This window comes from Physeter macrocephalus, chromosome 4 (genome assembly GCF_002837175.3).
Source record: "Physeter macrocephalus isolate SW-GA chromosome 4, ASM283717v5, whole genome shotgun sequence".
NCBI lineage: Eukaryota > Metazoa > Chordata > Mammalia > Artiodactyla > Physeteridae > Physeter > Physeter macrocephalus.
Genome location: NC_041217.1, coordinates 83,155,313 through 83,169,451, shown reverse-complemented (window position 1 = coordinate 83,169,451; position 14,139 = coordinate 83,155,313). Strand labels below are relative to the sequence as shown.

At 34.0% G+C, this 14,139-nt stretch overlaps 1 protein-coding gene across 5 annotated transcripts in view; it reads right to left on the bottom strand.

The window, feature by feature from the left end:
- Positions 1-668: 668 nt before the first annotated feature.
- TRIM33 (tripartite motif containing 33) overlaps positions 669-14,139 on the bottom strand; it is a 158,889-nt gene continuing 145,418 nt past the window's right edge. Inside the window, exons 15-21 of one of the 5 annotated variants that reach the window (XM_028488975.2) lie at positions 13,058-13,407; positions 10,837-10,960; positions 9,037-9,111; positions 7,168-7,320; positions 5,688-5,738; positions 5,400-5,608; positions 669-4,280 (exon numbers count right to left, since the gene is read on the bottom strand). In XM_028488975.2, coding sequence (XP_028344776.1) covers positions 4,151-4,280; positions 5,400-5,608; positions 5,688-5,738; positions 7,168-7,320; positions 9,037-9,111; positions 10,837-10,960; positions 13,058-13,407 — 1,092 coding nt within the window. In that variant the 3' untranslated portion in view covers positions 669-4,150. Of the gene's footprint in view, positions 5,609-5,687; positions 5,739-7,167; positions 7,321-9,036; positions 9,112-10,836; positions 10,961-13,057; positions 13,408-14,139 lie in introns of all 5 variants that reach the window. The other 4 variants (XM_028488977.2, XM_028488976.2, XM_024119693.3 and 1 more) reach the window with 4 other exon arrangements.

The following is a 14,139-nucleotide window of genomic DNA, read 5'->3' as shown; positions in this document are numbered from 1 at the left end:
AGCCTACAATTGTCTCTCCACTACCAATCTCTTCATAACTGATTCTTCATAATTAAAATGATCTTTCAAAAAGGCACGCCTGATTATGTCAACTCACCAAGTCCCATCGTGCTTAATATTCTTCAGGGGCTCCTTGCTGCCCTCAGTGAAAGCCCCAAACCCTTTAACATGACTTTCAAACCCCTCTGCTTGAAAAGGACCCTGCTCATTTCTCCAGCTTAGTATTTTACTACTCCAAATTACATTCTATTCCAGACTCTATTCCAGCCAAACTGAACTTTGCAGGTCCTGGAATACACAGATGTTCTCCTTCATTTTTAGGCTTCTGTATATTTATTCTCTTTTCCTTTTCTCTTTTACCTGGTCCTATCTTTTATGAGTGAGAGAGATCGCTTTCCTGACCAACAAAATTTGGGGTTAGATCCTTTCCTATGTGTTAATCCTTATCATAGCACTCATCATTCTCCAACAGAGTCTAAACACGTGAGGGAAGGGACTGTATTTTATCTTGTTCATGACAATATCTCCAATGCCTCGCACAGAGTATAAATTTTTAAAATAAATTTAAATGATTAAGTCTCAACTCAAAGAGGAGGAAAGAAAAAGAAATTCATTTGAAAACTTTTTCAATTTTCTAATTTAATAGAAATAACCAAAACAATGTGGCTTTCAAACAAAGCTTTAAACTAATCTAATACAACTTCTACAACACATTCCAGAGCATTATAACAAGAAATATTTACAGGCAGCTAATGTATTAAATAACCATGAAAAGAAAATCTTGCTTTTATTACACACCAGCAAAAAACACAGGAACGGAACAATTAGAAACTTCAACCTTGTTTAAAAAAATTAAATATGATTATTTAGAGAATACAATACCACAGAAACAGCACTTTTTCTTTCAGAATCATATTGACGGGTAGTTAACTATGTGCAAAAATAATAGTAATTGTAATATTAGTAATAATAATAATGAGGGGAGAAGAGTTGAAATACTGGAAGCAAGGAACTAGTAAGGATGTGAATTTAACCCTTTCGTGTGTAGGTATGTCTACATAGAAAATCAACAGGCTTTCAGATTGCACAAATCTTTTTGTTATAGGCTTATATACATGTTTCACTGTGATTTAAAACATAGTTAATACCTACATTTTTCAGACCAGGAGCAGACATGAAATTCATTCTTAAGATTGAAATTTAGGCCACACTTGAAAGGGGGTATTGCAGTGGCACTTACAAAATCATTTCAGTGCCTTCCCACATACAAATTTGGTGAATTTAAAAGAACAGCATTTTTAATTTTAAAGATCACTTGCTTTCTAGAAAAGGGCTAAACTTAATTTTGTATATTTTGTAGTCTGATCATAACAAATATATCCAAATTGACTTATTTTTGAAGATAATTTTGTTTCTCAGATACAATAAAAAATATATAAAAGACCACGAAGGCAAACACAAGGAACTAAATGGAAGAAATGCTATACATGCATTTTGACCAAGTAAAAGAAACCATTATATCCAAGAATACATGTTGAAATCTGAAAGGTCTATGTAAACTGTGGCATATAAATTTTTTTCTTAAAAAAGTACCTTCAATTCTTCTACTCAAATGCCTACTTTTAAAAAAATATGCAACTTTCCCCAATTTTTAAAATAAAATGCCACAATATATTGTCATTAGCTCCAGCATACATTTAAATTCCTTAATTTTTAAAAGATAGACTGGGTGATATGCATACAAACTTTCCTATAAAATCACCATCCAGGAGAGGATTATGACATGCTATTAGGCAACAGACTTAAAGCAGTGTTATTGCTTTATCAAGGAGGAGATAACTGTGAGAGAAATAAAACATCCAGGTCTGGTATATGATCAAGCTGCAATACACCTTAAACCTTGGATCACCTCCAGCAGATTATTAATATAGATGGTATAAGAATTCATGGTATGAATTAAGAACTTGATTGTTTTAATTAGGGAAGTTGGGGAGGTTGGATTTTATAAAACTACTCACTGATCCAAAGTTAAGTATGCAAATAAGCAGTGCTGACCTCAAGAAATGAGATTTTTATACTTCATATGTTGTATGTGAGTGGGCATGGGTAAAGGACTTTAAAAGGCCGAGAGAGAGGGCCACAGCATCTACTCCCATTTTGAATACTAAGAGACTGTTTAATAACGTATGGTAGGCCACAACCCAGGAGCATAGTCACAAAACCTAAGTCTACTGGCTTATTAAAACTAATTACTAATAGTTACATGGCAGGATACCTGCTGAGGTAATTGGTAAATCTATAATTTGCACACCATAAACCTTTTGCTTCTATTTAAAAGCATTATTTCTTTGGATTAACTAAAAATCTCAAAGTGTTACAACAAAAAATTAGAATTAACTAACTTTAAAATTTATTTAAAATTCCCTTATATAAGAATAGAAGTCAGAAAGTACCTTGTTGATTCCAAAAAGAATAATTTCAACAGTGGATTCAATGCCTTAACCTTTCTCTGTGGTAATGATTTGATGTTTCAATATAGAGCATGACCTAAAATTTGACCATACTTTGGAACACATACATGCTTCACCTTGCAAAGCAATTCCTTCACTCAGTGCTAAAAAAAGACAAATTTAAGCCAGAGGAACAGACTGAGGAACACTTTGTTCTTAGTGAAAATGAAAAATGAAGTGTGGTGAAAGTTTGCAAGCTTTTAAGGAAACATTTAACATCTACAAATCAAAAATACTGCCTTTTAACAAAGAATACAAATGTAAGGGAGTATCAAAACAAACTGCCTTCAGGGATCAATATTCAATGTTTGTCTTTTTAAAACATAAATGAGTAGGAAAACATGTAAGATATCTGAATATCAATTTAAATTTTTATACTTTTCTACAGTCATATTAGTGCTGAACAAATCAGCTTAGAAACACAATGATAAATGTGCAAGAAAAAAGCTTTAATGAAATCTAAAGTGAATACCTTCACTTAAACGTGGTTTGTTGCTAGCTATATAATTTAACAGTAATTCCTCAGCCGTATGAACTACCTTCTGTTAACAGAAATGAAGCCTGTTAAACGCTGGAAATTAGTAGCTTTTTAAGAACTAATCTTAAATTAAAAGAAAACAAAAACCCGAAACGCCATCTAACATGGAAATGTTTTGAATGAAACACATTACCTTTTAAGGCCCCAAATATCAAGAAATAAATATTTACTTAAAATTTCTGTTTCTGCCCCCGTAGGTAGAACCTATTATCTAAGACTTGTGAAAAGGATTCATATGAAGAACGAGCATAAAATATTAAAACTCAGTGGCTTGGCAAAATGAAGTTATACTGTTACTCATCACTTTCCAAAAATGTGCCCTTCGGTAAGTCTCCTGATAAACTGAAATCATGAATGTTGTGGGAAAGAGGAAAATGCACACAGATAAAGGCATTTTTAAACAATTTTCTCCTTTTTATAAGAAACCTGTTCTTAAGAACTTAAAATTTGAGTAAAATGATAAAACAGTCTGGTATATGTTTTGAAGTTTAACTTATAACGAAACTGAAAAAGAAGCTAAAAGAAAGCCACAGAATGAAGTCAATAGCAATAATAAAACCAATATACCATCAGAAGGCTTGAATCACATTCATTTTTACCACCACTTGTTAAGAAAAGAAAAACAACCCAAAGAAATTCGTATAATAACTTCTTTAGAGCACTTTATTTGATTCAATACGCACTAAAAAATATTTACCTCTTAGACAATTATGTCAAATAATTTTTTCTGAGTAGTCTACTGTCTGAACTGTTCAAGCTGAATTTTTAAAAAGGCAAATGATTTGCCACAAATCTGCTGATGTCTGAAAAATATCTAATGGCAAGTCTTCTATTTTGGTCACTTTACATTCTAACATGTCCATACAAAAGTAGGACTAAAATTTTTAACTCAACAAAAGAGAAGCCTGTACACAGTCTAGAACACGCATCTTGGATCTGAGCATCACAAATGAAGAGAAGAAAAATGAAACAGAGCCAAGGTGGTTTATCTGCCTCGAGTGCTAAAATCAGAGTAGTAAAGGTGGGTTTACTCCAGTAACCATTCAAGTGGGGATTGATTGGCTCATTTTCAGGATATACTTACAGGTCTCTTCTACGTCCTTTAAGCCCCCAGTCCATGCAAATGTCCCACTTGGTGGACGGATGAGTACTCTAACCCCACCGGGTTTATTTCAATATTCTGATATTTTAATAATAAGCTGCTTCTGAAGATTTTCTGAGAAGTCTGTTCTCTATTAAAATAAGATAGAACCTCAAAATATGAATGTGAACATTAGAAATAGACAGCATATATTACAAATCCATTCTTGATAGGAACATTAGTAAGAATACATATTAGCTTAAAAAACAGGCTCAGCAAATGTTGCTGATCTGCCAGAAGTTTTAGTTCACTATTTACAAATAAGACAAAGTGAAATACAGAAAATTTTACACATTTGGTAGTTGACAGATTACTGTTTGCCAATAGTGGTCTATCAGAAAACCGATATGAAGGAAGACTGGATAAGAGCCAGCTGTCACCTTCTCAATCAAATTTTAAATGTACAGAAAACTAGATTAATTTTCAAACAAACATTCTACCTTTCACAGGAATAACTATGATCAGATGATTTGATTTGGAAGTGCAATTCTGTGGAAGTGTCTTCGGGAAATGACTACTGTAAATGATCTGCTACTGAAAAGTTGCCATATTTATTTCAGTAGAACATTAAAGTTGATTAAATGATCATCAATGGTCATGTTTCCTAGACGCTTAAGTATGAACAGAAAATAAGCTACTGTTGAGTTCTTTAAACCAATATAAAACTAAGGCCCAACAGCATCAAAATGAGAGAAAATATAACAGCATGATGCAATGCACATCTGCACTGACATCAAAGTGGAATCTGAGCAACTTTGATTTTTAACTAGAAAACTCAGTATGTGTATGTGTGGAGGGGGAGGCATAAAAGTTGGTTTAATAATTGTGCACTCTACTCCAAAGAGACAATTTAACCAGTGACATGACCCTTAAGTACTTGAACACTCAGTATCCTGCACCAATCAATACCAAGTGATCATCAACATCTGCCCATTCTAACAATCAGAACCATTCTCTGTGGTAAGAGAAATCTTCAAATCATTTTACTTTCACTTTTGTTTTTACTTTTAAAGTTGCAAATAGAGTCCTTTCCCCCCTTTCTTGACAAGAATGTGTTTTCTGTCCATTATTTCAATCTAATACTGTGTAAAAGCTATCAGCTTCTTCAAGGAGGTGCCCACTGTAGGCAGGATATTCCAGCAACACTTAAATAAAAGTTTTTCATTCTTTTCTTTTTTTAAACAATTGATTTAAGTTCATGTCATTTTACTTTATATGTACTGGTCTCTCATCTGACTTTAGGCGTTTTCTGCGGGGCTGTATAAAGTCTTCATCAGAGTCCTCAGTTACCTCACCATCATCCTCTTCCTGCTCAAACTCTGGCAAAGGTGCGAAGGTCCTGTCTGAGTAGATCTCTGTGAGTTTATCTTCAAAGTACAATGCAACTGCTTTCCCTGCCTGAGCTACTTCTGAATCAGCCTGCAAGCAAAAGATAGGAATATTCATCTATTGGTAATGCATATTCCTTCACCAAGTTTGCATGGTCTGAAAAGCTTACCTTCAAATTAATCTCTTGTGTTTCTGCATAAACTTGAACAACTTTCATCATCTAAAAAGGATACCAGAGTCAAAAAAAAAAAAGGGAAATTATAATCCTTTCTAAAGTTATAAGACTGCATAGGATTGGCGACGAAAAGTCAACCATACTAGGAGGAACAAATTGCTATGACCAGATCAAGTGCTTTCTAAAATTATACAGAACATGGACCCCCTTTCTTAATAAAGCTATTACTAAAGCTACTGCAAAATTGTCTCAAATTCTGAATTAGTGAGGTCAACCTGAGTAGGAGTTGGTTTGAATACATCAATATAAGAGAAAAATATTTGTGAAAAAAATGGTATAAGAAATATTTATTTAAAAACTGCCAAACTTTCAACAACCACTAAGTCAGAATTCTATCTGTATGGCAATTTGTTAATCATAATTTAGTTAACTATTATTAAAGCAGATAAAACGAGTCTTCTTCCTGGCAAATGTTAGCTATGGTTCATGAAAGTATACTTATTTGAAAATAATCTAAATGAATTAGAAAATAAGACAAAAAACTTGGGACTGTATTAATTTAACTTCAAGTGAGTGAGGTTTTACTACATTCTCTGTGGCACATTGCTATAAAGGTGACCAGAATTTGTCACCTAATAAGAAGATTTTTTTTTTATTTTAAAAAGTCACGTAGATGCTTCCAGAGGCAACTATGAGTACACTTTAAATGATTCAATTTGATTTTTAATAACATTCACATGGCACCCAAATTTTATCAGCAATAGATTTTAGTAGTAATCTTTTTGAAGATTTTGTGGATTCTCATCCATTTTCTTCTCTTATAATAATGAAAATATTCCTGAACAATAAATAAGAGACTTGAGCTTCCCAAAGATAACAAAAATTTCCTTGAAGGAGGTAAATATCTATCACATTTCTTCTAAAGGTATGGATAGCTCATCTTTATTCAGAAAAAAATACATAACCAAAGTTAATGAAAGTCACACTGCTGAGATCAGATAACTCAACATTATACACTCTGGGCTACTATTCAAGATGAACCACATGAGTTTATAATTTTAAGGTTCTATATTTATATGGTCAATAACAAAATCAAAGGACACTGGTACAAATGCCTTTCCTAAATGTACCCAAAATGTAGGATTGTCTGTAATCATTTCCCACAAAATATACTTAACTACAGACTATCTTCTATACTTATCTCAACCCTCAACATGTACAGAAAGGGATATCCAATAATATTCTTAATTTATTACATTATATTTAAGTATATACTTCAAATTATACAAAGTAAACTTTCTTCTTTGGAGCTGTGGATGCAATCAAATTTTACTTTTGACAGAACTGAAGCAGAATAAATTTTGAAAATCAACTTAGAAAAATCTCTTGGCAGGAAAAACAAAATCCAATAACCAAGTAAGCAAACAAATAAAAACTACTAATCCAAGACTCTATAGTTTGGAAGCTAACATACTTCATTAAACCTTTCACAGTTCTTGAAGATCAAACGAACATCAGCCACAAAGTCATCTGGGATTTGGTAGTGTTGGGAATGTTTTTTCTGAAGCTTCTTTTTCACGGTGGATAAATCCATAGGTTTCTTTATAATTTTATAGTAGTTTGGTATCTAAAGAAACAAATAAGGATAGATAAGGATTCTCAAAAAAATGCCGAAGTGTTTAATTTGAAAAAGCAAAGCATATTAATTTTAGAGAAAAACGTGTTGATCGAGCCAGCTGCATGCAAATTTTGAGTATAATGAATTGTACTTTAAATCTTCTGCCACAAGCACATCATGAAAATCAAATCATATTCAGAATATGTGGCAGTGTCCATGGTTAGTGAAGGACCCAAAGTTCTCTCTTTAATAAGAAAATTTGGAAAAAAAGCAATCAGCAAGGGTAGCCAACCACTAGCATTAAGGACAAATCTAGCCCATCAGAATGGTATGACTCCTGTTTTTTTTTAAAAAAGGGAAAAAGATTACAAAATGTATTGTTATTATTAGAATATGGTATCTTTTAGAGGATAAAACCTTGTATCACAGAGAACTCTGGACATAGCAATAGAGGGGAAAAGACTGTAGTAACACAAGATAAATTTTTATTAATCATTTAGGATTATACTTGAGAGTTCTGGCTGCAACTCTTGGCCAAAAATTTGTATCCTTGCAAAATAACTGAACATGGAGAAACTATTTAAATAGTTCAGGTAAAGAAAACACTGGAAAGTAATCTTCTACTGTAAAGTCCCTAAACTTGAAGAACAGACAGACTTCCTGGTATCAGATGATTACTATCTGAACAAAACATCTTCCTTGTATCTAGACCTTTTATACTTTAAAATCCATTCCTGAGCCTACCCAGTAAACAAATTACTATTCAATACTCTATAACAAGCCTGGTATCCAATATTATCTTAATTCAACAACTGACGGCAAGTAAATATGTGTTGCATATTCTTATCCCATTTATAAGGCACTGAGCATCCCTGATATTCCTTTTACTGTGGAATTTTAGAGCCTTTACTCCTTACAAAAATCTCCTGTAAGATAAACAAAGGGCACTGGCTTGCAAACTTTCCCAGTCTTCTCTTAATCTTGAATATTCATAAAAGAGGGCTTATGAAGCAGAACCAGTGTGCAAGGTTCAACTTTACACTTTTATTCAAATTAATACTTATATAGAGTTATTTTCTCCCTAAGATATAGATCCTAGAATCAATCATAGAACTGAAACCTTAGAAATAATTTAGTTCAATATTCCCACTGTACAGTTAAAAAAGTAGAGGCAGAAAATTACGTGATTTCCCCAGTTATAAGGCTGGTTAATGGCAGAACTAGGAAAAGTTAAGTCCTCTGATTCCTAACTTCAAGACACTTTCCATTGTAACTGTACCTGTATCCTTTATGTCCATTTTAAAAGTATTGGGTTGTAACACCCTATGGAAAAACCCAAACGAACTTTTTGGCCAACCCAATAAAAGAGGAAGTGGAAATAAAATTCATTAAGTTTTTATCACAGCAACGGTCTTTAAAAACAAACTGCAATTTTAACAAGTGAATCTCATAGCCATTTAGCCCTAATAACATCACAAGTACTTCTTATTACTCAGAAATTTTATCAGGTACTATGCTAAAACATTTTACACAGGTTATTGTACAGAATCCTTGAAATAACCCAATAAGGGAAGAAACAGTATTAGAGAAGAGAATTTGAGCACCTTGGTTGAGGAGATTATTCCAGCCTGAGTTTTAACATTAGCAGTCTAAGGCCAGAGCCCATACTCTTAAGTATTATACTAAAACTTCTTCAACAGGAAGGTACTAAGGTAAACAACTCACCGAAGCAGGAACTGGCTCCTGGAATTCAATACTTAATTCATGGCAATAGAGGTAAAGCAGAAGACGTTCACATTTCTGGCCCAAGAGAAGAAAGGAAAACCCATGAAATGTTTTCCCTCTAAAAAGATATTCTTAAGAATGAGAACTTTATCAGTACAAAGCATTATTACAACACACTGAAGATAAGCCTCCTTCATACTAGCTATCCAACTAAATATATACCCAAAGAAAACTACCTTGTTTTTCTTTTTAAGTTTGAGACTATGACTATCTTCTGTCCTACTTTAAATGAACTTATCAAAGACAGAGTGCCTTTGTTCTTATCTGGTAACTCAGGTAATTTACCTACTATTACCTCTTAACTATTTATACAAATAGAAAGGAGTCATTAAAGCAACATACAGCATTTTGTACAACAATTTATGATTGTTGCTACTCATTTTAATTCCCTGAGGCAGGCAAGACACATGCTATTCCCTTTCTTGAAAGGATTCTGCTCAGGCTCAAAATTAAATAAAAACTATCTGTGTCTTCTCAGTCCAATTCTAGAATTTTGTTATACAATCAGAAGTAAATTGATATGCATTTTACATTTATAGTGCTTATATGCTTAAACTTCTTTTTAATATCCGTTTGGTATACTCTAAACACATACCTTCTTCTCAAAGATAGTGGAAGATGGATTTTGCAAGTTTATACATTAGATCAAAGCCAAACGTAACTAATGACCACAGAAGTATGTGAAAGACATTCTGTCTTTGGAGATCAGACTATAGACCAGATAAGCAGAAATCTGAGTGAAACGATGAGAGGATTTTGGATTTCATTCTTAATATGATGGGATGCTGTTAGAAGACTTTAAGCAAGGAAGTGATAGACTTGTTTACATATTTTAAAAAGAACACTATGTACTGCACAGAAAATGGACTGTAAGGGGGCAAGAGTAGAATCAGGGAGTTCAGCGAAGAGCTATTACAATAGTGCAGATGAAAAACTATGATGGTTGTCTCAGAAGGTAATGGTTGGGGGAAGTGAGAAAATGGTATTATAGTCATTCCTGATGCTTCTATTTCTAACAGATTTCTGGCTTGAGCAACAGAGATGACCGGTGGTACCATTTGATGATGGGAATTACTGAGAGAGGGATGCAGTTTTTTATGTCGTTATTTTCTTGCTTTTATTGCTTTTGCTTTTTTAAATAAATAAATAAATTTATTTATTTATTTATTTTTGTCCGCATTGGGTTTTCGTTACTGTGCGGGGGCTTTCTCTAGTTGTGGCGAGCTTTGCTGCGGGCTACTCTTTGTTGCGGTGCACAGGCTTCTCATTGGGGTGGCATGTCTTTGTTGCAGAGCACGGGCTCTAGGCACGTGGGCTGCAGTAGTTGTCGCTCGCAGGCTCTAGAGTGCAGGTTCAGTAGTTGTGGCGCACAGGCTTAGTTGCTCCACAGCATGTGGGATCTTCCCGGACCAGGGCTTGAACCCGTTTCCCCTGCACTGGCAGGTGGATTCTTAACCACTGCACCACCAGGAAGTCCCCTGCTTTTGTTTTTTGAAGGAGAGGATTAGAAATCAAAATTTTGGCTGGGAAATGTTAAGTATGAGGAAGCTAGATATAAGAGCCTAGAGCTGAGGGCTACAGATAAAGATTTCAGAAATTATGAACATATCATCAGATAATGAGATTAAAAAATGAAAATTTATCAGGTTATATGTATATTACACTGAAGAAAAAAAAAAAAGATGTATAGCCACACAACTACAGAATCCCTAATAATAAATCAACTTATTTGACACTTACCCTTTGGTCCACGGGGCTTAACCCCTGTGCAGTTTTCCCCTTCTTACTATGTTGCAAATTATCACAATCATATTCAACTTCTGGTTTCCCAATATCTCTGCAAAATGTGCATATCCAGTCCCCACTAAAGAAGGAAATAGGCAATTAGTCCATGTAATTATAAAAAAACCCACTCTAGGGAAGCTAGTTCCCTAGAGGTAAGTCTCCAGTTTCTTTGTTTTTTTCCTTTCCAGTTTTTGTGGAAAAGAGAGGTACAATTTTTGCCACATCTCATAAAGTGAAGTTATGTGATAAAAGCTTCCCCGAATGTTTCCATTCTTCAACTGGTTACCTTCTGGAAAGCAATATAACCCCACTATCTCTATTCAAAAGGGGTCTGTCTCTTCATGGCACAAAGCTGATGATCAGCACTTGCAGCAAAAGACCAATTCTCAATACCCCAGTATGACCATGACAGTGACCTCATATGCATGAAGAAGAAAGGAGTACACGATACAGTCCCTCAGGTATCTTGAACTGTTTTGGCATGTATATTAAAGATGCCTAAAATATAACAATTACTTTTTCATGGCCAGTCTTTTAAATCTGCTCAGTTAATAGTTTTTTGTATCAGGATTTCTATCAAACCATAAACTCCAATTTGATTACTTCAAATGCATTCTCCCCTTTCTCTCCCCCATCATATATATATTCTAAGTCTAGGGATTATACTAAAACTGTGTGAACAGTTTCAATTCCTTCCAAAGCATCTGCCTTTGAGAGAAAGCTTTCAGTGGCAAAATTCTAACGTTCCAGCAGATGATACTATCCAACGGAAACAAAAATATGAAAAGCCTTAATTTCAAGACCAAAATGCCAATGTTTTTTTCTAAAAGAGTAAAGAAAAAGAAGGTCCTTAATACATCTGTGGCAAAGGACTACACCTTCTAAGATTTAGGTAAGAATTACAATGCTTCAGAAAAATATTCTGGCACTGTTCATATATCCACTACTTTTCTAATACTAAAGGCTGAATTTTTCAGAAAGGGTAGCATTCATCAACTAAAATCATTACTTCTCAGGAATCTGAGAAAAAATGTGAATCTTTCATCTATAGGCAGAAAGAAGCTAGGTTTTCCCAAGGACACTGGTTTACTTTCACTTAAAAATCCAGGGGGTTACGGTAGGGGAAAAAGGAAGGCTTAAAGAAATAAGTATATTCTACTATTTTATGGTCTCTGAAATCAACTGGAGACAAAATAACACGAACATAAATATGTTAAATGGAAGGGAAGAAAAAGAGCTCTTCTAATCCAAACTCTACTACTCACAGATGCAGAAACTAATCCCTGAAAATCAGTGAACTGTCCAAGCTAATTAAGTTAGTTCACTACAGAATTACGACCAGACTACAGGTATCGTAACCCAGCCCAGCACATTTGTTCTGCTGTATTAGCTGGAATCATCAGCTTGCACTGGATGCTCATCAATGAATGTTTTAATGCTTGAAATCAGACTTAGCTGCCAAGTGGGTCATATAGTCTGAGGACAATGCTCATATGTTGCCCCAATCTTTATCTTTACCGTACCACCTTCTCTTCTAAATAACGAATTCAGTAACTGTCCATTCCAAAGTTAATGACTTAAAAGACATTCCAAATAGGAAAAGTTGAGAAACCTGCACACTGTGCTTCAGGCAGGCACTACCAACTAACAGCTTCCAGTGGTCAAGATGAAGCTATTCCTCAAAAAATTCAAGACATTAAAGGTATTTTTACAAAGTACTTGTTTTTTTTTTCTTTAAAGTGCCTTTCAAGAGCTTTCAAACATTAGAAAAGTAAGTTTTTGGTAGGATCCAATAGAGTTGCCTCAAACTGAATACTACTCATAAATAAAGCCATTATTATAGACCCTATTAAAATTGATGCCAATAGATTAAAAATTTATCTTCAAGAGGAAATCAACTAAGTTTCTCAATACCCTAGTCTCTTGCACCTCATAATTTACAGGTTTATCTAATTTGCTTATATTAAGTATAAATTGAAGGCCAGGAAATAGTCTATCTTTTTTTTAACATTAATGCACAACTTAGATCTTGGACATTTCTTCATTCAGCTGTTAATTTCTCTAGAGGGTAATGGAGTAATAGGCAGTCATTAAGAAGGCTATATGCCCTGAATAATTTTGTTACTTCTTTAGCTTATAAAAATAAACAACAAAAAATCAGTCATTTCACTTGTACCTTGGAAAGCTAAGAAGTGTTGGAACATGACAAGTTAGATGAAAGACCTTTGGACATTTTTCACAGCACAAGAGATCCCCTCCATTTTGGCAGACAGCACACCAATCTTCATTTGGGTCATCATCTTTGCTGCTGCCATCTCCTCCAATCCTTGCCGACCTGTGCATGAGACTTCGAACTGGGGACTTTCCATTAACAAGGCTGTTGAGCCCTGACTGTTTGCAGCTTTCATTCACATCTGCAGGTTCAGTTTTCACGTGGTTTTCCAGGCCTGCTAATGCATCCAACTCACTCTCTAGATGCAGGCTAGTTGAAAGAGGTGGTGTCAAGCTACTCTCAGGACTGCTCAACTAAAACAAAGCAAGGACAAATTCTTGAAGAATCATTTAATCCATACTGTTCGCAGTGTGTGCGTGCATGCATGTGTGTCTCTGTGTGGTTAAAGTTTTGTCAACATGTATATACAACATGATATACTGACATAACTTAAAATTATTTTGGAATTTACTATTATTTATTATAAAATTATTTGAAATCATATTAGTAACATAAAAGAATGAAAATAACCCTAAAGTTATTCAGGCATGTTAATGTATGATTTTAGGGAGCAGTCTCTGTAATATTGGTTCACTTGGATAATAAAGGAATTAATTAAACTGTTAAGCACATTGATTGGGAAGTGAGCATAGGGTTATACTTTTCCTGTAGAGAGCTGACTATGATACACTATTTTTCACTCAACAATCTGTCTCATAGCTTTTTCTTCCCCTTTATATTGGCATTTTTAACCATTTCTTTTAGTTGAAGTATAGTTAATTCACAATGTTATGTTAGTTACAGGCGTACAGCGAATTGATTCAGTTATATATATATGTGTATATATATGTGTGTATATATACACACACACACACATTTTTTTCAGATTCTTTTCCATTATAGCTTATTACAAGATATTGAATATAGTTCATTGTACTACACAGTAGGTCCTTATTGTCACATGCTTTTGAAAAGCATTTTGAAATATTCTTCTGCTCACTTATCATTCTACTAATATAGGAAGATTGTGACAATGTAAAATCTTT